Raw genomic sequence first — 26009 nt, 5'->3', positions numbered from 1 at the left:
GATTTTTATTAATGTAATGTGTCTTGTACCGTTAAACGTTATCACGTGGATGAATAATCATATGCAAATGATATGTAGATGAGGATATGCATAGTAAAACTAGGCGTTGTAAGCTCCATATATGGTTATTTCGGGGAGGAGACGCATGTGCGCACAATCTTCCGCTGACTGGGATTTATAAAGTGAATTCTGCGCAGGTTCTGGCGTACGAACGGTTTTATAAATCCGAATATTTTTTTGCGTACGCCATTTTTGGCTTTCGGGCGCACGTACACTTTTAGTAAGGTTCCTACGCACAGTTTTATAAATGAGACCCCAGATATGGTTTTACAGGTCCATTTTCAACTCTTTGGCCCTAGTCTGTTTTTACCTTATTTGGAAGGATCATGAATAGTAATGAGGAGTTCTGCTCTGATTGGCTGTTTCACTGCGGGCTCATTACAGTAGCTCAGAGTGACAGCAAACAGGTCCCTGATGTCCAGCGTGACAATGGAGAGATTAGGCGTTCAACCGTACATTTTTGAGCCTGTTTCAGATGAAGATGCCAATTTTGAGGAACAACCAGTTGTTTTAAGATTGGAAATGGACGCTTCTGAGTGGTAAGTTTTTTATTTTCAGTAAGAACTTAACTGTCACGTCAATTCTAGAACTTCCACCTAAACGTTAACTAGCATATAGCATTAACTTTACACGTTAACTCATAACGTCAGCAGTCACAATTTTATTTTTAGCATGGTAAAAACATGTAAATTATTATAATTTCACGGTATAATTTTACAATGATAGGTTTTTCACGTTGAATCAAGAACAAAAAACAGCGAACTGTGTAGCACGTGAATGCGTTGTTTGGAAAGTATTGGAAAGGCGTACATACTAATGATCCCGACTGTTGCGTCACAGTCGGTGTTATGTAGAGATTCGCCTATTTTTCAGGGGTGTTTTTCAAAAACCAGATTTAAATAAGAAGGAGAAAACAATGGTGTTTGAGACTCACTGTCATGTCCATGTACTGAACTCTTGTTATTTAGCTATGCCAAGATAAATTCAATTTCAAATTCTAGGGCACCTTTAAACAGTGTATGGCCAAAGCAAATACATGTATATTATACCTGATCTGTGATCTGTGTTTTGAAATCATGACTTATTTGGTATTGTTTGGGGTGTGGCTAACTGCAAAAATAACTTTACCTGTGTACTAAAACATGGATTGTATGCGGTATTACCATTGCTGGCTGTTACCCTGCCTTGCTGGTTGTTCATCCTGTGTGGCTTGGGCCATCACAAGTTCACTAAAAGATTTGGGAAAAGTACAGAAAAACTAAATCATGGCTGAACATTCGATTCTTCTACATAAACGAGGGTTTATTACATGGTTCATCAGGATGGTGAAGTTTAACCCCACCGGACAGCTTTTGCTTCGAGAGACCAGCAGAATCGGCTAACTGGAATAAGCAGTTTACACAAAGAACAGCAACAAAATCTTTCATCCTCTTCCTTTTTGAACAATCAAAGCACTGCGAAGTTCCCCGAACTGGGTCTGCTCATGAGGAACACATTAGAGACCGAAACATGGTAGGAATCCACGCTAGTAGTAGCTTTCCCCAAACCTCACACTTGAAATGATGGTGCAAGAAGAGAGGTAGCTCACAAAAGACACGTCGGAAGCAACATGCTCCAGGGCTAAAGTTCAAACAATGGTCCATGGACAACGAAACAGAAAAAAGTATGTGGCAGATGTGAAAAAGAAATGCAAAAAAAAAAAAAAATTCTGACTGTCCAGCATTGAAGTCCTCATGCAACAGATGTAGGAAAACAGGGTATTGGGAAAAGAAGTGCAAAAGCAAAGTGGTGAGTGAAGTAAGAGATTGTGAAGAATATTTGATATGTGAATTATCACTTTCTAGGTTCAGTTGATAGCACAACTTCAAACAATGAATAACTGTGCGACTAGGGCTGGGTATCGATTCAGATGTTCCAATTCGATTAGATTTCGATTAGCAAGCTCTCAATTCGATTTGATTTTCGATTCGATTCCGATTCTAAATTCGATTTCGACTCAATGAATATACAGTAGATTTAATACAAATCCTGTATTTATAAAAAAGAACAGTGAACATAAGTTTACCAGTGGTTAATTCATATAAAGAAATTAAGAGCCACAAACCCGTATATTAAACTCGTTTTATTTTAGGCACACTTGGGTACATTAAAACAGAAGCCAACTCTATGTTTCAAATGGATACAATGAATAGACAGGATTTTTGCATGCCTTGATCAAACAGGATCAGGTTATTTTAGGTTTAAGATAAAACACACATACAATCTCACAGCATTAGCTGTAACATGGAGGCTGCAAGCCTATGAGCAGTGTAGGAAAGCTAATACTGGCTTTTGGGTGATGGATAAATACATATGGAAAAATCGAATCGAATAGAATCGACCACATTTTAAAAAAAACATTAATCGAAAAATAAAAAAATTTGCCCAGCCCTATGTGCGACTTGAGATTGGTAGTACACCGGTTAGCTTTAAAATAAAAAATCCGGTGCTGATGTGTGTATTATCATCATCTCAGCATCCCAGATAGCTTAGAAGAACTGGATATTGCGACAGAAACTTTTAACTCTCTCTTTTTCAGTACTTTAGACACAGTTGCTCCTTTACGCTTAAAGAAGATTAAAGATGGCAGCATTTTTAAGGTTTCGGACGCAGCGTAGTTGTTGTGTTTATGCTCATCTCTTTGCTTCTTTCTGTTCTTGTTGTTGCTCTTTGTGATTCTACTTGTTAACAGCAGGCGTTCATCATTTATGCTCAATCATCACTTGACTTAATTTAATTAACGTTAATTTCACACTGGGGATTTTGTTGTGTGGTTCAAGCAGGCATGTACTGGCCATCGGGAGCACTGGGACTTTCGGGTCGAGTAGTGGGCCGATCGGTGAAAGAGGGAGACACCCCCCTCCCACTTATTAGGCACGGTTTTGCTTTTTCATTGGAGCGAATGGGAAACTCCAAAAGGCAAACACTTCAAAGTGTGATGAAACTGTGCTGCCGAATTAAACCGTGCATCTGCCCAGCACAGATTAAAAGAAGAGCGGGATCTGATAGGTTTCACTCACACAGCACTGACGAATGTCAGTTCCACTTCCACCACTTTATATAGCGATAAACAGTGCAAGTTGCCTTTTCATATTCGAGACAGAATTATTAGAATCCATATACTCATGGCAATGAGAGGGCAGGGTTTTACAGCTTACATTAGCTAAGAGTTAACTCGTTTGTTAAAGGGATGGTTCACCAAAATGAAAATTGTCATCATTTAATCACCCTCATGTCATTCCAAACCTGTATGACTGACTTTCTTCTCTGGAACACAAAAGAAGATCATTTTGAGAAATTACTGAGATTTTATCTTTCTCTTTTTGTCCATACAATCAAAGTCAATGGTAACCAATGTGGTTTGGTTACCAACATTCTTCAAAATATTTCCTTTTTTGCTCTGCAGAATAAATAAGTCTTACAGGTTTTAGCCTTTAATAGCAGTGAATGTACTTTTGCAAAGCTCAAAACCAATGATTTAAAGTCAAATTTGGATTTCTATGCATTTGTTCAATAGTATATTCAATGCAGTATATTCAATAATATCTTGGCATATTATTATTATTTGTTTCTGTCCTGTTTTATTATTAATTAAATTACTCTAGTTTAAGGCCTGGGTGGGCTTGAATTTTCCAGTGCTGCATTGTAGCCCCAGTCCAGTCCTGGGTTCAGGTGTGTTTTATCTCAACATGAAAAACTTCACTCAACATGTTCACACTTAAACTGTACATGTTACATTTGTTGCAAGAGAACAAACTGAACACTTCACGTCAACATATTTCTATTCAGTCACATGACTGGCACAGAGACCTGGAGGGCAAAACATTCAAAGAACTGCAGAACCGGTCAATCTGTTTCAAGCCATACAGATCACCTCTCAAAAGAAGAAAAAATAAAATATTTTAACAGCCCTCCAGGTTGTAAAAATATTAATGCTTCTTTCTTTATTACTTCTTTCTATATGCTTTCTTTATTGCCAACAGGAAAGCAGGACATTTTCAAATAAAGTCACTTTCACATTGCATAAAACTGGTTTCTGTCTGTCTTGTCTGACAACAGTGGGTAAAAATGTAAGCTAGTTTCTGTGAAAATGAGGCATAATGTGAATAAATGAAAGAGAAAACAGCAGCTGACCATAAACACAACAACAAAATACAGATGGAGTAAAATCATTCTTAATTAGTAATTACTTTCCATTAAACCTAAAAACAAACAGCATGCATGGAAAGTATCATACATTCAAACCTTTATATTGTTTGTATCGAATAAATGATCAAAATCCCACAATAAAAGCTTTAGTATCCTCTACAAATAAGTTTTCAATCCAAGTAAAAACCAAAAGACAATTTATGTGTGTTTTACTGTTGTAAATGATGACAGAGTAACTATAGAGTCGTTTCTCATGTTAATCGCCACACTGTCCTCTGGTGGAGAGACTGTAGAACTGCAGCTCCAGATATTACAGTATAGTTCTTATTTTATTCAAATCTGAGAAGTTTATGTTGGTCAGAAATAGCTTTCTCCGCTAACTCTCACTTTCTTTTCACATATCGGGCCAGTGCAGCAACAGAATTGCAGAACTCCTCCTCATACCTTTCTTTATTGACCTGCCTTCTTCTAGCATTTCAAGCCCTCTCTAAGAGCTGTGCTGCCAATCCTCTATCTGTGGTCCTAAATCTGAAACGGGACATCCTGGAACAGGTATAGCACAAACATAAAGTCCACAGACAGACTACACAACATAGCCTTACGCACACAAACAGCCTCTGCATGTGCATTTTAGTGTCTATGATTGAACTCTGTTACTGCACTACCAGTCAAAAGTTTTGGATCTGTAAGATTTTTAATGTTTTTAAAATAAGTCTCACCAAGGTTGCATTTATTTGATAAAAAAAGAAAGAAAGAAAAACAGTAATATTGTTAAATATGATGACAATTTCAAATAACTGTTTTCTATTTTAATATATCATTTATTCCTGTGATCAAAGCTGAATATTCAGCATCATTACTCCAGTCTTCAGTGTCTCATGATACTTCAGAAATCATTCTAATATGATGATTTGATGCTCAAAAACATTCATTATAATTATCAATGTTGAAAACAAAAAAATGCAGTATTCTTTGATGAATAGAAAGTTCAAAAGCATTTAAAAACAGCATTTATTTGAAATAGAATCTTTTGTAAAATAACAAAATGCTATCCTCATAATCATGTTTTAAATTCCTTTCCGTAGCATGTGTCTAAATGTGCCTTTTAAACTGTTATTATTCATAACACTGTACAAGTAAACAGCATTTGAGGAGTTTTGTGGTTGAAATTTTAAAAAGTATCACTCACGGGTCAATTTGACCCCCAAAGGAATGAATGGAATACTAGAAGAACCTAAAAATGCTACAATTTTTATAAAAGGATTTTATAATGTCTATGTGTATCTGAATGCATACTGAACAGACACTGATTCTAGGACCCAGAGGAACACCTCATTTGCTCCATATAGAGCTATAAGGCCATCTAGTGGCTAGAGTCATGAAATTTCATGTTATATTACTTTTTCCCACAAGAGGTCGGCAAAGACACCCATTTTACACAGCAAGAAGAAAACAGCTGTCTATGAAAGATGAAAAATTCTTGCTATATCAGTGCATGTAAAATGTGTGAGGTTAGTTTATATAGAGAGAATTGAACATTTAAGCTCACATGTAGTCATTTTTAAAACTTTATGGATTCTAAAGATAATTTATAATTACCTTTAGCCTATATTAATTTAAACTATGTGCTTACTGCTTTATAATAATTTATAAACTAAAATTTGTAGTTTATCGTACGTATAAATTGTAGGCTAGTTAATGAAGTTCACGGCGTGAGTTCGACACAGAAGTGTAAATTGGGCTAAGGTCACTCCATCTGTTTCTACTCCAAATTAAAGGTCACTACATAGTGGATGATTTTTAAAGACAAATCGTCTAGCTTTTAGGAATGCTTATTTACAATAATAATTTTGTATGATTTATAAATTATGTAATTATTTCACCCATAGTCCATTACACATGTACAATTTTAGTTGATTAATTATTATGCACTTAGTTTAAAATAATATAAAAGGTAATATAAATAACCTTTAGAATCATAAAGCTATAAAAATGACTAGGCCTACATGTAAATGTTCAAAATGTTCTATATCTAGGCCTCGATAACACTTAAATTAAAAACTAAATACCAACATGGTAGCCTACAGGCCCCGGATTTCAGCACAACAGGCCCTGATAACAACCATATCACAATAATGTCGGAGTTAAAAGCATTATTTTATTTTTTTTAGATGTATTCTTATGTTAGGCTACATACTTGCATTGCAAATGGACAGTTCAATGCTTAGTGGTTTACCTTATTTTTTTGTTGTTGAGCGAACTAGATTAATGTCACATGGTTAATTTGCATATACATGAGGATGGGCGTGGTCTGACGCACGCAGGTCATGACGTGTGCTTTTACAAATGCGACACAAAGTTTGCTGTTATCAGCCGAGATTCTGCTTTATTGTCTGACTTTATTCAGTGTTGGACTTCAACATGTCTAATATGAGTGACTTTACTCCGAATGAGATCCAACAAGTTTTCAAAACTTACCTGGAAAATCCCCTTTGGTCCATCTATAATGACAGTGGTAAGAATTCACTTATTTCCTGATACTTGTGCATTTTCTACTTTTCACCTGTTGTATATGGTACACTATCTACAGTATGTTGCACAGTATCTTATAGGCTTGTAGTGTGAATATCATGCAGGCATACATGCAAATAGATCAATCGTTTTTAAAGTATGAAAGTGCATCACGAGGTTAATCAGAGTTGGAGATGATTTGATCAGATTCTAATGAATGTTTTATTAATGACACATTTACAGTCATAGCTGAGTACCAGAAACCCTCATATACAATTAAAATACCTCTCTGATTACAGATCCAAATAAATGTATATCTAAATACAGTTTGTGTGCAGCTAAAGAAATGGATTTGAAAAGCTGCTGTATCATGAGAATAAAGATGTCAAGGTGAACTAACACCTGTAAACTGATCATGGTTTAGTGTCTATTATCTGGTGAAGTTTCTCCAGTTACAGGAACCTGCAAATAAAAAGTCTTGTTTTCAGTTATTTAATCCTCTGTATGGGAACAAGAAGCTGAATTCCTCCAAAATGTCAGACTAAATGTTTGAGTAAAAATACCTCTGTGTATAAAGTATAAGTGCCATTATCAATCCTCTGCAATTTACACATGAAGTACAAGTCATAGCCTATGCATCACATGTCAGTGGAAACCGGTTGATTTAGCTGTGACTGTCATTTGAATTAAAGACATCGATGTTCTCTCTGAAATAGAGCAGATTCATAAAGCAGAATGTTTGATTATAATTGTGTCATTGATGCATGAATCAGACATGCATTGTGTTTAGTGTGAAAGCTTGTGCTCTTTCTAATCTGTGGTTACACATTCTCTCATTTCAGTGCGGTTCAAGAGCAACAGAACAAAATGTTCCCTTCTAACCCCGTGTGTAGGCTATGTCACATGCATGCTCTGCTATTCTCTGCACAGATTTCAATATTACCTTGTTTAAACTCAATTTGTCATTTTAACTCGTTTTTAACATTAACATTTTAACATTTTAACATTTAACTAAATGTTAATACCAGTTAGTTGGATCAATAGTCTTAAATACTGAGGTAACCTTGAGTATAAACACCACAGTACTTTTTGTAATGGTTAGTTCACTCTAAAATGGAAATTGTCATTATTTACATCATATCCTTGTGTCTATCCAAACACATATGACTATTTCTTCTGTGAAACACAAAAGGATCATATTCAGAGAATATCTTATGAAGTTAATGGGGACTGGAGCTCCAAAAGGGCATCATACAAGTAGTCCATATGACTCGTGCAAATATGTTCCCAAGGATGTAGGCTAAAGTTGATGTGTGGAATGCAAAGGCCTGTTTTTTTCCGTTCACTTGTTATTTGAAGCATCTGGCTCATAGGGAACAGCCCTGAAACCAAACGCGACGGTAAACACCTTTGTGGTGATTATAAATACACGCCATGTCTTGCAGAGCATGTACTCCGCACGTGCAGAAGCCCCGCCCAATTAGCGCGTGCTCGTACTGACATCACGTGTGGAGGCACGAGCTCACCGTGCGGAAAAATACAACTACACGAGTGCATACATACACACTGTAGTGAAGATGTTTTAAAGTACCAAGAGGTTCACTCTAAAGTCGCATGGATATTCAAGGCTTACCGTTCATTTGTGAAAAGTAAGTAAGTCTATTAATAGGCTATAATGTGCCTTTTTGATGCATGTTGTTGGGTCATGATGATATTGAGTCTATTTTGCCTGTGTCTCGTGTTCAGGGTCATTATAAGGACATTCTTCGTTTGTTTTCGGAACAAAGAGACGAGCGTTCAAGCTTGTTTCGTGTATTGTTGTGGCGCTGCCTGCGGATGAACAGTTGACCAATCAGAGAGCTTGTCTGATTAAATATTCATGTTCCGTTGGCCAGACAACCAATCAGCGCTTCGAGCGGGGCGTTTCTCATGAATATGTAATTACTTTGCCCAATACGCTACGATCGAGTGGATCTCCACGGTGTTGTTTTGGCAGTTTCTCAAACAGGAACAGGAGGTTTAACGAATATAAGCGATATCGCCGAAGCCTGTTTATTTTCCACGGTAATATTGAGCTAATCATGCCCGGACAGGCGTCGGTAACGGTGGCCGTCAGTTCTCAGAAATCTTTTGTTTTAAAGAAGATCAGGAATATTCCGCCTCCAAATATACTGGCGGATCAAGACGACGGTAAGAACCAGAAAACCTGCCAATATGTAAATCAAATTGGCGACAGATCGTTGTGTTCATCGTGTGTGTTTGTTGTCGTGCACTTGGCTTCACCTCCACAGCTGCCGCGTTCATTGCTTCCTCAAAAGAACAGAAAGTTCCCTTAGAAAAAGTGCTGGTTTATTGACGGTATAAGATGGAAATACCGCGGTACTTTACTATAATAATATCACATTCATGTTCATACTTGGTCGTTTTTACAAGTTGCTTCAAATATCATAGTGTACATGTCAATAAAAACCATATCATTTTATATGACGCCCAATTGAATAAACTGCATAGTATGGTGCATATGGTACTTTTTGATAGTGTTAAGACATTGGGAATAACTGATGTGCTAAAAACCATTAAAACTAGGCAATGTATCATTATTATCATTTGCCACAGTATTACCCTGTTGCTACCATGGCAATACTGTGGTTATTTTGACATGTTCTGTGTAATAATACCATGGTATTTTTTGAGGAATATTAGTGTAATATCAAAACACAATGGTACAAGAATTTTGGCATAATAACTGTATATCAAGTTGCCATGGTATTGTCACCCGATCCCATCAAAGTAACATGATATTTTACCATAGGTGTTCCCATGGTCATGGAAAACCTGGAAATTAAATGTTCAAAAGGTGTGGGAACAATGCAAATCGTGTTCAAAGAATATTAGTGTCGGGTAAATGAATAAATGTACACGTAAAGAAATGGAAAAAGGCACATATGCTCCCATAAAACTTAAGTAAATTGCAACGTTTTGACCAATGAAGGTCTTTGTCAGGTCTTCATTTTTAAATCAAGATATAAACCATTATATTAACAATGGTACATTTACTAAGAAGTACTCTAGTGTTAGTGTTTTCACTCAGGATCTGTAGATTTGTCAGTTATATTTCTGTATGCTGGCGTCAAAAGAGAGTGTTTTAGGCTAGTTATTGATCATGTTTTTGTGAACATAATTTACATAATTAACATAATATCATCTTGTGGTTTTACCTAATTTGTCCTTTATGCACATTGATAATAGTCTTATCTCACATGATAATAACCCGCTCATAACGCCCATCTCATTTTAGTGAAAACGAATCAAATCTGATGTTTTCTGACCTAACACAGCTAGTTACTGATAACCAACACTAATCTGTGTGTCAATGTTTAAAGGCCTGAATTTCACAAAACCTGTCGTCAGGAACATTTGTGGCTCAAAGTTCACCTCAAAAACAAAGAGGAACAATTAAGAAATTATGTTTCATTTTGGACCATCAAGTTGTTGTTTTTTTTGCATTGTCAGAATTTTCAGTAAAGTAGCCTATTGTTTTATTACTTGGCGTATTCAGCATCATTTAATATAGTTTTATGGTAACACTTTACAATAAGGTTTGTTAGGCTAGTTAATATTAGTTAACTTGAACTAATAATGAACTGCATGTCTACAGCAGCTGTACAGCTATATTTTTATTAACTAACATTAACAAAGATTAACAAATACAGTAACAAACGTATTGCTCATGGCTAGTTCATGTTAGTTAATACATTAACTAATGTTAACTAATGAACCTTAATGAACAAGTGTTAGGCCTACCCGTTTTACATCATGTAGCCTATGCCTTGTGTTTAAATCTTTGGTCAGTTTTTCTGTTTAATACATTTTAAGTTCCTTCCAGAAATAATTTTAGAATTTTTAATCATATGTAAATTTAAAACATCTTATGTAATTTTAATCTAGTTTATTTTTTAGTTTTATTTTGTTTAATGGTAGAAAATGAACAGACAGTGTAAGCTGGCATTGAAATTTCTACAACATGCGACTTTTCTTCTTTGATTCTTGACTAAACTGTAGTTCCTCTCATGTACTTTGGAAATCAGAGTTAACAATACATTGCAATCAATAATAGTCACAGATATAAACAATAAAATAGGGTTAATATTGTGCTTGTTTAATACATTTTTACTTCCATCCAGATATCATTGTAGAATTTTTAATCATATGCAAATTTAATCCAGTGCTTTTTTTTTTTTTTGTAAGATCATTGAAGCTGGAATTGAAATTTCTACAATATCGTTTTACATGTCATGTTTTGAATTGTGTTTTTACAGTTTTTCTGTGTTTAATCAATTTAAAAAAAGAAAACATTTAAAAAATGTAATCATATGTAAATTTAAAACTTCTTATGTCATTTTAATCTAGTGGATTTTTCATTAAAGCTCATTGAAGCTGGCACTGAAATGTCTACAACATCTGACTTCTCTTTTGTGATATTTGCCTAAACTGTAGTTCCTCTCTCGCAGACATCGAGAAGGAGAAGCAGGGTTCGACTGGCGATGGGACGTCGGGGGGCAGCGACGTTTCGGGGGGCGTCTCCGCCTCGCTCACGCCCACCATCTGGAACAAGACCATCCCGTACGACGGCGAGACCTTCCACCTGGAGTACATGGACCTGGACGAGTTCCTGCTGGAGAACGGGATCCCCGTCACGCTGGAGGAGGAGCTGTGCAAGAGTCTGGAGGCCGAACGGCACGCGAGCGGAGACGCGTCGGAGGAAAACACACAAACAAACACACAGACACCTGAGGAGGAGCGGGACGGGGGAGATGAGGAGCCCGAGGAGGACTCGCTCTCTGTGAGGGATGTGGAGGAACAAGAAGTGAGCGATGATGAGACGACAACAGGTGAGGCGACAAACAAACAAACACGTTTCATTGGTTTTGTACCAGAAAAATACCTCTGATTGCACAATATTATTATATAATAGCTAGTTATTTCTTTAGAAACATGCTAACAGCTTTAGTTATGTCCCATCAACAGCTTTAATGTGGCTACCTTTTTTTTTTTAGCTTAGCTTAAAGTGCAGTTAGCTAGTGTTTCAGAAGAGGATCTTCATCAGGGTCATTGAGCTTGAGATGTCGTGCTGTAGGATCTGAACATGATGACTACATGCTGTCGGCTCACAGGTGTTTTCTCAGACATCCTGACAGAATCGCTCTGTTCTTCCCCGCCAGACTCCAGAGACGAGCCGGAGCGCGTGACGCCGACCCCGATGGACCCCGAGGAGATCGAGGTGAATGTCTCCTTCCAGCCGGACCCCACAGACTTGGTCCTGTCCAGCGTTCCCGGAGGAGAGCTCTTCAACCCACGCAAACACCGCTTCTCCGAGGACGAGCTCAAGCCGCAGCCCATGATCAAGAAGGCCAAGAAAGTGTTTGTTGCCGAGGATGCGAAGGTGAGGCTGAAAACTGTCTGAGATTCAGTGAAATTCAGTCATTCAGAACGTGTTTATGAACACCTAGATCTGTCGCTAGTCATCCCGGAAAAACAACGATTACAAATCTGATGCTTAGAAGTCAACATGCTGGTCGTTAGCTATCATGCTAGCTTGCTATTTGGTGTTCTTCGCTGCTGAAATCATAATATAAATGCAAAACATCATACTGACTGTTCAGTGGATTAACTTGAGATGCCTGTCAATAACTTCTGATTGATCCATCATACATACAGTCAACATGAATTACTCTTCGCAGTCCGTTTCACTTCTGTTATCTGACATTTCCAGGCAAAACTGGACTAAAATGTAGGGCTGGGCTTGATTTCGACCCGTCATGAATTGACTGGATGAATAAAGTGGGCGTTTGGTACCAATGTGGAGCCAGAGCTAGCTAAAAAATTAATTATTCCCAAAAAGACCATGAACTTTAGTTCAGCTTATTTCTTCTATTAATATTAATTGTTTAAAAAAAAACGTATGTTTTATCCCCTTATTTCGTCAAGGAGGCGCATGAATGACAAAATCAAAATAAACAAGCCAGTTCTTCTGGCTTGTTGACTCATAACCAAGTTATCTTTAGAAAGCAGATATTGAGTTCACTGCAAAAGACTGTTATTAGAATAGATATGTATAAGATCAGACATAAAAACAAAAACATTAATAATATAATATATATATATAATGAACAATTAATATATATTTATATTAAATAAATACATTTTGGTGAACTTCACTTCCATGATCCTGCAGAGAAATATCTTTACTTTTATATTTGTATTTGTATTTGTGTTATTTTAGAGTAATTAATATAGCTACTATTTTAGTATTTATTTATTTGTTTGTTTGTTTATTTATTTATTTATATTTTTCACTTCATTTGAATTAGTCTTTGTTTGTTTTTGTTTTTTTTATGCATGTAAATGTTATTAATTTTAAAATATATTTTAAATATATTTGGATGAAGAACTACACTAACCATGATCCAGCAGAGGATCAATAGTATCATTAATATACTATTATAGTTTTTGTTACTATTTTGAATGTTTTTATTTTATTTTTATATTTTCATCTTTCTTTTTAATTTTCATAACATCTAATATTTTAACATTTGTTCTGCTTTTCTTTCTTTTTTAAAAATATTCATTTTAAATTTAAGGTACTTATTTTAGTACTTTAAGTTAAACTAAACATATTAGAAATGTTTTATATATATTTGAGCTTAGTTCAGTTACCGTTTTTTTCCAAGTAACGAAACAATTTTTTAGTTGTTTTACTTTGTAAACAATAATTTCCGTGTAATTTTGCAGTGAACATAAAATACATTGTTTCTATACTTACAGTAAACAACTTTAAATTTATAGTTTTTTGTTCTTTGATCAGTTTTTTATTATTAAATTGAACTTCTCGTTAAGTTCACAGCGTTCGTCTTTTTGACCGATTTTCAAATACTTCTTTACTTGAAATCAAACTGTTACTTCTTGTAGAGCTGCTTGATTTGGTTCATGATTATAACCGTTTTAATAAAGACTTTAATTTTTTTTTATAAGTTTAAGGGAATTTTGGGAATATTCATAAATTTAAGGGAATTAATAAATTAATTAATAAATTTAAGGGAATAAAAAAAATGTAAATACTAAGTTGTCCGACACTGTACACGGCACTGTACTTCTGGGTAATTTATCTATCACTTTTGGGTTATAGATAAATAGATATGGAAAAAAATCGATTCGTGACATTTGAGAATCAGTTTTGAATCGACTACATAAAAAAAAAAAATAAAAAAAAAAGATTTATCGAAAAATATTTTTTTTGCCCAGCCCTAGTTCCTATAATACATGAGACACAGACAATAAAAAAACCAAAAACATTTACAACATGTTTTTGTTAGCTGTTTTTGATTAAGTGCTTGTAGTGATATGTACATGTAATGAGATTTTCACACTGTTTCCCGCAGGATGACAAATACTGGTGTCGGAGGAAGAAGAACAACGTGGCGGCGAAACGTTCTCGTGACGCCCGGCGCCTGAAGGAGAACCAGATCGCGGTGCGCGCCTCGTTCCTGGAGCGGGAGAACGCAGCGATGCGTCGCGAGGTGGCCGAGCTGCGGAAAGACTGCGGCCGCTGCCAGAAGATCATGTCCCTGTACGAGGCCAAGTACGGTGTGCTGTGAGGGACACACTCACCCGGACACCCATCACTCACTCCGTGGCCGACGCCAGCGTTCAGTAGCGTTTTAAACAAGATCTAACAGTGAAAGGGCACCATATAAGATACCACAGCATGACCTTTGACCCCTCATACCTCATCCACGACCCCCAGTGTGGCCCGAACAGCGAGTTTAGAGATCATTCAGCGTGGAGACGAGGTGAAGACACCAACGTGGGCCGAACGGGAAACGTTTCCAGTCTGCGAAAGTTTCCATAAGGCGTGAAAAACGAGTCTTGAGAGCGTTTGGTCCGAGTAACCGTGACCTCGCGGCTCTTTTCGGCTAGTTCTGAGTGTGTTTTCTCCCCTTGTTTGCACTCGACACGTCATTATTTATGTTTGTGTACAGGTTTGTTGAAGAAAACACAATATGAAGCTTCTTTATTCCAGAGTCGAGTGCAGATCGACGACGGCGAGAGACAGGAGTCTGTAAATAAATGCTACTTGAGTCCGAGTGTCGTTGCTCTTCCAGACGGATCTCATGATGTGAACGGGACGTTTTTTTAGCTTCATTTTTCCCAAACATGACTCGGGACAGTTGGGTTTTAACTGTGAGTGAGGAATCGGACTGGATCTGTTTAGTTTTCAGGGTTTAATCCAGGGCAATAATACGTGACTCATCTTTACCTCAGATTAGATGCATCTAACAAGCGGACGTTTTTATTGGTTTTAACTTTAAATGTTGGTGTTTTGTTTCTTTGCTGTATTTGCGTCAGTCATAAAACACAAGCAGAATGAATTTCTGTGCTAAATATTTTTGGGGTCTTTTTATTCTAATTAATAATGCATTCAATATTGCATTTTTAATGCATTAATAATAATAATAACAATGCATTTTTAGATAAATTCTTGCATTTGTAGACCATTGTGAAATAAATGTGATTGTTTTTTTGACATGTAAACCGTGCAGTGAGTCGATGACATTAGTCTCACTAGTTCTTCGCTGGTTTTTCAAAGGGACATTTTTTTTTTTTTAAATAGCAAAAAGTCATAATGTGCTTCCAGTGTTTTATGGATTTTGATAAATTATTAGTTATATATGTGGTTTGTTTTCGGTGCTCATAAAAGTCATGACCACAAAGTGTGCTTACAACTTTTTTTTTTGTTGAAGAAGCTATGAAAACATCATTTTTATTTTCATATATATATACACATATGTATAAACATATATGTATATAAATGCATTTTAAAAGCTAATGTAATCAGGATTGTGTTTCTGTAAAACGGGTTACAAGCACTTACAGGCAAAAATATTGTATATTAACGAGTCGTTAGTGCATGCTGATGTCATAGTGATGTCACAGTGGGCGTGTCCTTCTCTTTGGGTATTTTTGTTGTTTTAAATGAGCGTTGCGCTGCTCGTTTTTACTCCTGTTTGATTTCATTTCATTCTTCAAACCAAACAATACAAAACTTTCTCCTGTCAGTCACTGTTTTTAATGAAGTTTTTATTGATTTAAACTGAATTGTGACTGAATTTAAATTTCATTTAAATCTGTTACATAAACTCCAGACTGTGTCAGACTCTATAAAGCTCAAATGTAGCAAATTACTTTGTCTGTAATAAAACCATTTAACTTGCATTTTTAAAAATGTTTTTTTTTTTTTTTTAACAGTGATGTGTTGTTTTTATAAAAAGACACTTTCCTCGTGTTATGCAGTATGTTATGACTGTATCTTGTATCATGCATATTAATAAAGGAAGATATAAATGATCTAACCTTGTTGAGGTCATGATGGATGTGGGCTGTGATTGGCTGTTGCTGGTGACGTCACGTGCGCTAGACATCTGCAGTGGCGAAAGTGATGAATGAATGACCTTGCGCGTGCACGCGAGCATAATGTTTACATTTAACGCGATTTTCGATTCGACTGCGATGCTTTTCCATTACTATTCAATGTAAACACGCGCTAGACGGACACGTTGAATCGTTGCGCTCGCGCATGACGTGGCGTTCTAAAAACGCGGAGCTCAAGTTTAAAGAAGTTCGGTTTTTAAAAAACGCGTTTTTCGTTCCATTTACCCGCGTCTGCGGTTATTAAAAGAGCGCGTTCTGTGTGAATCGGTCCTTATTCTATACAAATATATCTGGTTTTGTTTGTAGATGGTTCGCACGTCTAACCTCTGGAAGCGGTGTGTGTGTGTTTTCCTCCTCCATGCGTCGGATTCATTCATTATTATTCTCAGCGTGATGTTGCGTAACAATCATCCGAACACCCGAGCGTCGTTACATAACATCTGCTTCAGAGACACAATGATCTTGAGTGTGTCTGACTCTGAAGAGAGAGAATGAAGTCACCTCTATCTTAGAGGCGAGCACATGTATTCTCTTACTTAAACATGAAGATGAAGATGAAGTCTCAGGATTTTATGTGACTAATCAAAGTGTTTTATGGTCAGACAATCTCAAGATTTCTCATCAGGTTATGGTTTAATTCATGTGTTGCTGAGAGACACTAAACATCACAGTTTGATTGGTAATAAATTAACACAAATGTAAGAATAACACATGAATGAAACACCCGCACGCCTCATTTAATTTAAACAGTAACATGTAGCCTACATTTGATTTTTAAAAAGTTAGTACTAATATTAGTTAATGCACTATGAACTAACAGGAACAATTATATTTGTACTAGCCTATTTACCATGAACAAAGATTAATAAATGATTTAATAAAATATATATATATATATATATATATATATATATATATATATATATATATATATATATATATATATATATATTGTTCATTGTTAATGTTATGAACAGTTCCATATCTCTTTGACATCATGTAATTGATTCATTACCTGAGTTTATTTACTGACATCCTGATTTTTTTTTTTTTTTTTTTTTTGTCTGAAAAGTCTTTTTGCTGTTCTATAGGACGACATTCTTGTCTCAAACATGTTCTTTTGATACAAGCAAAAGAACCCATTACGGACAGGGTTTTTTCCTCATGCCTTTCTTCTTTTTTTATCAACACAAAATCTCATTAAATGAACTTGATCTTCCAGGGTCCAGGTGCTCGTACAGTTTCATCTGGATCAGAATTATCTAGATTTGGAAATCCCATGTTTTACTATCCAGGATCAGGTAATCCATCTTACTTTTGTGCTGGTTTTTCTAAGCAAAATAGGATTGGATCCAGATACACTGATTACCAGCTCAATGTAAGCAGCTAGCTGTACAGCAACAGGTGGAAGAGTCGATGCGAGACACTTTAAGAGCTTTATATGAAGAGAAAGAAAACATCATAAACACCTTCCATTTTCAATGTCCTTTAAAGATTCAGACCCTGAAAAGGCAGACGTAAGATAAAGAAAAGCCACAAACACAAACTTATTGTAGACGTGTTGGTCAATCACTACAATGAAAACATTTAGACAGATTTAAACAGCCATGAAAAAAAAGTGCAAATGGAGATTATATTTAAACTTGCTATATTTCCAACTGAAGTTCAATAAAATAAAAATAAAACGTGTTTTGAACTGTATTGGAAAACGACATTGCAACGACCCCATGTAAACAGTTCTGTGTCTTGATTGGCTGTGGTTGGGGGGCAGAGGTCATGACCCTGAGCTTTATCAACACAGGTGTTCAAACAGCTGGTCTGGAATACAGCCTGAGAACAGGACAGAGGTTATCATAATAACATGTTGAAATGTTTTCATTCTGCACTTATAGTCTCAAAAAACAAACACAATGACCTGCTGAGAAAAGATGGATATTCATCAGATAGCTAGTCAAAAATTAAACTTGTCCAGCCCGATCTTATTGATTCATAAACTCTTTTTCTAAATGAATCATTACCCTTTTCTGAAGCAAGCCAATTTCAAATTAATCAAATTAAAAGAAACCCAGAGCTGGAGTTGTTTTGTAAACCTGAAAATTTTATTGATATTTTCTGTTACTGTTCAGTTTTGCTTTGCATTACATTGTGATACTATCAGAAAATACTCAAATTGCATATTTATTAGGATTGTTTGCCAATTAGAATAGACTGATAAAATTATAAATGTTTGTATTTGTGTACACTTGAGGGTCAATAATATTGATAATGTAAGAAAAACCTACACTGACCAAAGGAGGAACCACTGGCTGGTTTGAGGTTTATCAAGTATACAGGCATGCTATGGAATAATTAATCTACTTCATGATGTTAAAACATTAAAAAAAAAAAAAAAAAAAATCAAACCCTTCAAGAGCTTCAACATCCTTCAATAAACAGGAGAAAATGACAAACAGAAAAAAAAAAAAAAAGTCTTTGAATGACTTCTACAGAAAGTACGTTCAGCACTTTGTTAAACATTTTATTAGTCATTTCATCTTGCATATATTTATATTCATATAGTTATTTCTGAAAAAAATAACTTCAGCACGTAAGAAACTAAACAAAAGATCTCAAACATAAGAAATATATACATATTTATGTCATCATGGTATATATCTCTTAATTTGCTTTATAAATGCCATAGAGAACTCTTTTGAAAAAACACGAAAAAATATAGAAAAATTGTAAATAAATTACAAACAAATGTAAAAATACAACCAGTCATAGCATTTATAGAGAAATCTAAACCCCACCCACCCCAAATGAAATCAATGGAACGATTGAAATATTCACGAAGCTGACGTTCACATTTCAACGTCAGCGAGGGACGTCACAACAGGGTCAGGACGTACATACAGTTTCACCCAAAACCCTTCATTTTTAATACAATCTTTAAACTACATTACCAAGCTATAGTTCAGACATAATTGGCATTAAAGGGCAAGTAAAAAGGACCTTTAGCATCTAGCATATAGAGTTTATTGTGAGGCCTTACGAGAGTTTCCAAAGGCCCGATGCGTAAAGTGCAACGCGGCAGGACGGGACGGAACGCTGAGGGGGAAGTGATGTCATAAACGGAACCCATCATAAGGCTCCAACCTTCAAGAAGATTCTAGAACGCAAGCCTCCATCCCAGCACAATAAAACACTTAACAAAACACAGCCACTGCAGTCAGAATATGAGGTAACATTCAGAGTCCTGGAGCTGAGAAAACAAAGTGCAATTTTCACGGGAGCATCTCTCCCAAACTACGATTTATGACCTCTGGAACACATAAACAATGCATTGAATTCAACATGCTGGAAAGGTAATCTGAGGGTCTCTGCACCAATGACCTTTAATCTCGTGCCCCACCCCTTCAAAGACATTTAGCGGTTTATCAAAACCTCCTCTGCTCCTAAACCGGTACCTTCTGACCGAGAACCTATACGTGTAAGAGCGAAACCAATCAGACCCGCACAACAATCCTCCAATCATTCTGCCTGTTCTTCTTCTGTGGCTGAACTTACAAGATCTTGAGAGAATGCGAAAATGTACGACATCAATCCACAATCTGACTCTTGACGGCACTAGAAAAGGGTTCAAACACTGGCTGGTTTCATCAGGATTTGGCTTAATGCGTTCAAACTGAAAAGGAGAATCCTAAAGTTAAACCATTGTACAGAATGTGCAAGTCATGAGCACGAGACCCACATCGGTTCAGAGAACAAGTCATAAAATTACCATAAATCCTCAATTATGACCACTGAGGTGCAACCGAACTGTTAACGTGGCTGATATCTCCAGAGAGTCATATTTCTGAACATGAACACAATGCCAGAAATCCCTTTTTAGCATCTAGAATCTTTCATAAGAATATTAGCTTCTTTTTTTTTTTTCAGAATCAATTTTAAAAGGAGCAATCAAAGCATAAATCATCAGATTATGTAGACAAACAATTGGGAAACCATAATCAAGTGACTCATTACTGAAAAACAACAAAAGCAATAACACCTGTGTAACAGGAGGCTGGTTACTCCAACTAATAAAATAAAAAAAAAACATCATGAAACAAGAAACAAATGATTGGTAAGGTAACAATCACAAGCAATACTCAGTTAGTAGTCATAACACTCTTGATTTGTCATGGTGGTAAGTAACAATGATTCATGAAGGAGGAAAAAAGGAAAGTCTTTCAGCATTGGGATCTCTTCAGCTCTGAGACTTTAGTTGGCCAACACCACGGGTTGAAAGGCCTGGCCGGAGTACTGCAGGTTGTATCCGAGTCCTTCCACAAATGGAGGCTTATCCATGAAGGAAATTCCACTGTTGGCCCCAATGATTCCCACAGCCTGGCCTGGTGGGGGGCTGGAGAACGGGTCGAAGGAAGCGTGTGGGTGCGGACCCTGGAACGGGGTGATTGGTGCAACTTCTGCATCGAAGTAGAGGGGCCTCTGGGAAATGGGAAACACAAACTCTTTGGCATTAGGAGACAGTTGGCTTGGGATGGGTCCAGCCAGAGAGTGCATGGAAAGGGAAAGGGGTTTGTGGTTGACCAGCCCTGGTGGGGAGATGGAGTTGGGAGAGCGGGTGATCATCCTCTGCTGGGGAGCTACGACGACAACGCCAGGACTAGAGGAAACTCCAGGGTTCCCACACTTCTTCATCTTCGTGGAGCCAAATTTGGTGGCGGCGAAGCTGGCTGTGGTGAAGGTGATTGGCTGAGGTGTTGGCCTGGAGCTGGACGGAGGGTAGATGAGGCTGGTGCTTGGTGGAGACGGGGTGGATGTGTTGGAGGAATGAGCGCTGGGATTGGTGGGAGTGCTGGGAGTGGCGTAACTGAACAACCCTGGGCAAGATGAGGTAGAAAGTGGAGTTGGCGAACTGGAGAGTGACGGTAGCATGACCGGCGACACCTGGCCTCCGATGGGAACGAACACCTGAGCCTCTGGGTTAAAGCCCAGATTCTTGACTTCCTCAAACTCCAGGTCTCCATTGAGCATGACGTCGGATCTTTCGGCCTCGCATCCTAAACCTGCCGGATCCTCCATGTAGAGGACTTTAATTGCACCCTTTTCCCCTATCTGGTAGGACACTTCGTAAGGGTCGATCCAAATGCTGAGCTCGGGGGGAACGTTGGCTCGGACCTCCTCGGTGTCCAGACCACTTCTTCTGGCTGCCAGCTCCACCACGGGGTCCCTGGGAGCCCCCAGATGGAGGCACCGGAAGGCAGAGCCACGTAAAGGAACCTCAGGGTACCAGTGACCTTCGAAACGAGACACCAGGATACGCTCTAACTCCTCGCCAAACAGATCAGCCCTGCGGCGCGGGAGCTTGTTGTACAAATATGACACGATGAAGTTCAAAGCAACCTTCACCTCCAGATGCATGATGAATTTGATTATTTCTTGGGAGTTATTTTGGTGATACAGGGACCTACGGCTGTCTTAACATCTCTTGCAAATATTAAGGTGAAAGTCTTTAATATGAGCCTTAAATGTCAATTTAAAAGCAAGGGCCTCTGATTTTTGGATTGTTGCTTAGAAATTGCTTAAAAGTGATTGTCAGAGACCAGTTGATTTTTAAAACTCCAGAATTGGCACTGAAGTCCAAAGACTGAGCAGCAGCTCTCCGAGATCCAGTTTCTTCAAAGCCTCTGGAAAGACAAAGACAGACTGGTTAAACAACTATAAATACACAATTCATTGACTGTCAGTGTGCATGTGTGTTTGTTTCAGCAGATGCTGAGGCCAAGGTACCAATCCGTGATTATCCTTATGAAATCCCTCATCTGTCCCGTTGGCTAAAGCACTTAGGATTACATGTGCTAAGAGAGGAAAATTTCAACACCAAATGCACTTGGTGCACTTACACTAGCTTACAGTCTAGCTGTAATTCCATTTTAACAGTAAAATGAAATTTAAAGTGCATATAGTGAAAAAGAAAAATACAATTCTGAACATGCCAGAGTTTACTTTCTTCAGGAAAAAAATAACCCAAGGTTTATGGCGTATAATTTACCTGCACATGAAATTGAGATGGGAGAGAAGCATGCCATTGTTTTAAAATGAGACCAACCATTCATCTAATGACAACACATACTTTCTATAATAGATTATAATTTGAATAACTAAAGATCAAATTTATTCACTTGAACACTCACATATCTGAGAGGAAACCTTCGAAAGTGCTGATAAAATGGTGCTCCTGAAGGAACGTTTTAAAAAAAAAAAACTACACCTCCCAGCATGCACCACGCCACAGCTTTTGGCGTCATCACCACGCGTGTGAATGTTGATGTGACGCCTCCGCACTTTTCAAAACACAGATCAGCTCCGTTAAAACCAGTACATTAAATGCACTGCAATCGTTAGATTTATAATAAAGTCGGATCCGCGATGAGTTTCAGCATATGCGAAGACGGTCACTGCCGGTAAATGTAAAGAAATACATATGATTATTCATAAAAGAGACGCGTTTCACTGCCGCTCATACAGAGACAGGCCAATAAATCATAAATACCAACACTATTATCATTTCATCGCATACAGGCATCAATACATTTAAAACTCGTTTTAGACATATGGAGACAAAGCTCAAACTGATCTGACAATTTCCTTGTGCAATTATCTTATGCACAGCGATTTAATAATGATAGCTGCCAATTGTAACGTTTTCAAATCAAATATCATCTTTGCTCTATATATTCTCGGCGGTCATTTAATTACGGTGTTGATATCCATAACTGATATGATAAACTAAACGATCGCGTTATTAAAATAAAAAAAAATCATGTCGGGCATTCAATGTCACTCAATGTCAACGTTTGATCACATGCCATAACATAAACAACTGCATTTGTGCGTCTGACAGAATAGATTTATTCCTTAATTGTTCACAAGCCTGGTTGATTGTTAACACTCCCGCCATCAGACACAAAACACATCCAGCAGATTCACATTATCTGCCTAAACTAAATAACAGCAGCTTCAACTCACAACAACCAGAAGTCTCATTAATCTTTAGACTTTACTCAGTTTAACTTATATTATTGTTATTACTATTAGTATTTGGAGGGATTCAAACAATTATCCAACACAACACATTCAAACACAATGATAGTGTAACATGACAACAGAAACACTAAAGCAGCACACACTGTTCTGATGGGATGCGGTGTGTGTGTGTTGGGGGGGGGGGGGGGGGGGGTTCCCTTAAAGAAAGTGTTTTCCAACACATGCAACATGAAAACTGAATTATCTAACTCCAAGAGAAACCACAGAGGTTTAATTCAAATCTGCAAATCCTGTGCACCCTGTGTTTTCCATACACACACAAAAACTATAACAGAACAACATGTTCCCTGAAGTTACTCTGACAGTCAGACATGAAATGAGCTTATAAATACAGCAGCCCTGTTAAACACTCACAGCACACAGATAAATAATCAGCTTTTGCAAACCTTTGGCCTGTTTCAGTCCTCTCAGCACACCATTAAAGCCAAGGACATCTGTGCAAACACACATTTTATCATCAATTTAAATGCCAACACAATTCAGCTGTACGCAAAAGCCTCAAATATTAGGCCTGTCAATTAGTATCATATTATTGCATCTTTAGATTTGTTTCCTCTCAAGTCTAAAATGGACGACAACTCATCAGTCATTCAAAAGAAAAACAAAGATTCGCTATGAATGTGTCCATGCAACACGACCCAGCACAAATACATTCTGCTTTTATTCTTGATAATTATAAATCATAAGTACTTACTGATTCAAAGCTTGTGTTTCTATCCTGCGCTTATGATTTCCATTAATTACATAAGTTTCAATAAGCATGCGTTGAAGAAATCCTTCACAGAGAACCACTGCGTTTTGTTCCGTTTGACTGAAACGCACTTTTATTGAGATTTTATTTCATTTTATGTTTATTCATGGCGTGACGTCTCCCCACTCCCGCACGCGCCCGTGTAAACTTCACTGTTTTGCAGCCTCGTGCATTTATATCGCAGCGCACGCGCTCGCTCCGCCCACAACTGTGACGTATTTTCAGCTGGAACTACTTACGGATTAGATCTGCGCGCATTAATAAAAAACAATAATAATATCCTGCAAGATGTAACAGTAACTTTTAATGACACTGGTTTAGGACAATATGAATCCGACTCTACTTAAAGTATAAAGTTATGCTTTGTTATAAATTTAATGTATCTACTTAACAAATTTTATATCCACAAAGATAAGTTCAACATAAAACCAATGTTTAATTGCATTTACGAAAGATTTAAAAAAAGTATTTCAAAACCATTTCATCTTCAGTAAATAATAGAAAGCAAGAGCGTTTTCAATTTGCAATGCCTTTAATTTGTATACTCGAGCCTGATGTATAAATTCATTTATTACCCTCCTGTTTTTTTTGTTTTTTTTTTTTTCTTTTTTTTTTTTGCTGTTGTTTTTCCTCGTGTCTTTATTATTTTTCGTTTTCTGTCGTTAGTAAATTATTTTTAAAAAATTATTGTATTCTGTTGACAATGGTTTTATTGTCATAATATAGATCTGTGCACAACCCACGCGGATATATACGTTTTATAACATGTTTTATAAAATGCTCTAAAGTCAAGAAACTTTTAAAAAACATTATGCTCGTTTTACAGACGAATGAAGCAATGTTTACTTTTAATAAAGCATGTTTTTACTAGGCATATTTTATTATCTATAATTTTAAAGACATGTCGATTTGACACTTTTATTTGTCTCAGAGATATTCCTGTTTCAACAACCGCCGGTTTATGTTGATTTTACTTCGTCTCTAATTAATTTGGCGAAGTAATTTCCATCTGTGAGGCTGTGCTGCGGAATGCTAAAAATAAAAGATGTCATAGCAACAATGTAGCTATTGGCTGGGAAACGCGAGGAGCGGCTGGCCATTGGTCGAGAGCAGCGTCCACTCAGCAGGGGGCGTGGTGACGTTTGCTTCAGCGTGTGCAACGTGCATTATGGGAATTGGAGTTTCCAAAGAACATAACAAAGCCATATAGGCTACATGCTATTGCAAAGTGATTATATTAACTTAAAAGGGCCTATGAAAATGTAACTTGACGTGATCCTAAACACAAATAATTAAGTTCATAAGAAAATTATCGGTAACACTTTACAATAAGGTTAATTAGTTAACATTAGTTCATGTATACTAACATGAACTAACAATGAGCAAATTTGTTACAGCATTTATTCTTTGTTAATGTTAGTTAATAATAAACAGCTGTTCATGTTAGTTCACAGTGCATTAACTAATGTTAACAAATACAACCTTTGATTTTAATATTTTAATAACGTGTCAGTAAATGTTGAAATTAATATTAACTGAGATTAATAAATGCTGAAGAAGTATTGTTCATTCTTAGTTCATGTTAACTAGGTAGTTAAATAATGTTAACTTATGAACCTTATTGTAAAGTGTTACCAAATTATCTTGTCATGTTTGTTCACTAAATATCTCAGAAACTCAACAGATGTCTCATAATTCGTACTATAAGACAGTGTAAGGAATTATTTCAGTCATAATGTTCTCATGCTTACCAAACTATCCTATCTGTTGTAAAACTGACATTTTAATTGCTGGCGCTGCACTGAACCAAGCGTCTAAACATTTACACAGTCTCTGATCTGTTTCTGACAGAATAAACTGTGTTAATAAACATGTTTTTCAGCAGTGCCTTCTGCTAATGCTAACTATACTGCGG

At 36.8% G+C, this 26009-nt stretch overlaps 2 protein-coding genes across 4 annotated transcripts; one reads left to right on the top strand and one right to left on the bottom strand.

Annotated features, from left to right (window-relative positions):
- The first annotated feature begins 6549 nt into the window (after nucleotides 1-6549).
- Nucleotides 6550-16164, top strand: tefb (TEF transcription factor, PAR bZIP family member b). Of its 2 annotated transcripts, none has more exons than XM_079881726.1 (4): nucleotides 6550-6763; nucleotides 11271-11651; nucleotides 11982-12202; nucleotides 14199-16164. In XM_079881726.1, the coding sequence occupies exons 1-4, from the start codon at nucleotides 6670-6672 to the stop codon at nucleotides 14412-14414; spliced, it is 912 nt and encodes a 303-aa protein (XP_079737852.1). In that variant the 5' UTR covers nucleotides 6550-6669; the 3' UTR covers nucleotides 14415-16164. The 2 variants fall into 2 exon arrangements, with proteins under 2 accessions (XP_079737852.1, XP_079737851.1); XM_079881725.1 differs by lacking the exon at nucleotides 6550-6763 and adding an exon at nucleotides 8733-8949.
- A 3910-nt stretch (nucleotides 16165-20074) lies between these two features.
- Nucleotides 20075-24299, bottom strand: tob2 (transducer of ERBB2, 2). 2 transcript variants are annotated; one of them, XM_079881548.1, is made up of 3 exons: nucleotides 24038-24252; nucleotides 23730-23777; nucleotides 20075-21923 (listed from the first exon to the last, which is right to left on the bottom strand). In XM_079881548.1, the coding sequence occupies exon 3, from the start codon at nucleotides 21655-21657 to the stop codon at nucleotides 20494-20496; it is 1164 nt and encodes a 387-aa protein (XP_079737674.1). In that variant the 5' UTR covers nucleotides 21658-21923; nucleotides 23730-23777; nucleotides 24038-24252; the 3' UTR covers nucleotides 20075-20493. The 2 variants fall into 2 exon arrangements, with proteins under 2 accessions (XP_079737674.1, XP_079737673.1); XM_079881547.1 differs by lacking the exon at nucleotides 23730-23777 and having other exon boundaries at nucleotides 24038-24299.
- Nucleotides 24300-26009: the final 1710 nt, after the last annotated feature.

The sequence above is a fragment of the Squalius cephalus genome, assembly GCF_949319135.1.
Source record: "Squalius cephalus genome assembly, chromosome: 1".
Lineage (NCBI taxonomy): Eukaryota > Metazoa > Chordata > Actinopteri > Cypriniformes > Leuciscidae > Squalius > Squalius cephalus.
The sequence above is the reverse complement of the archived record's forward strand: the minus strand, read 5'-3'. Positions and strand labels throughout refer to the sequence as shown.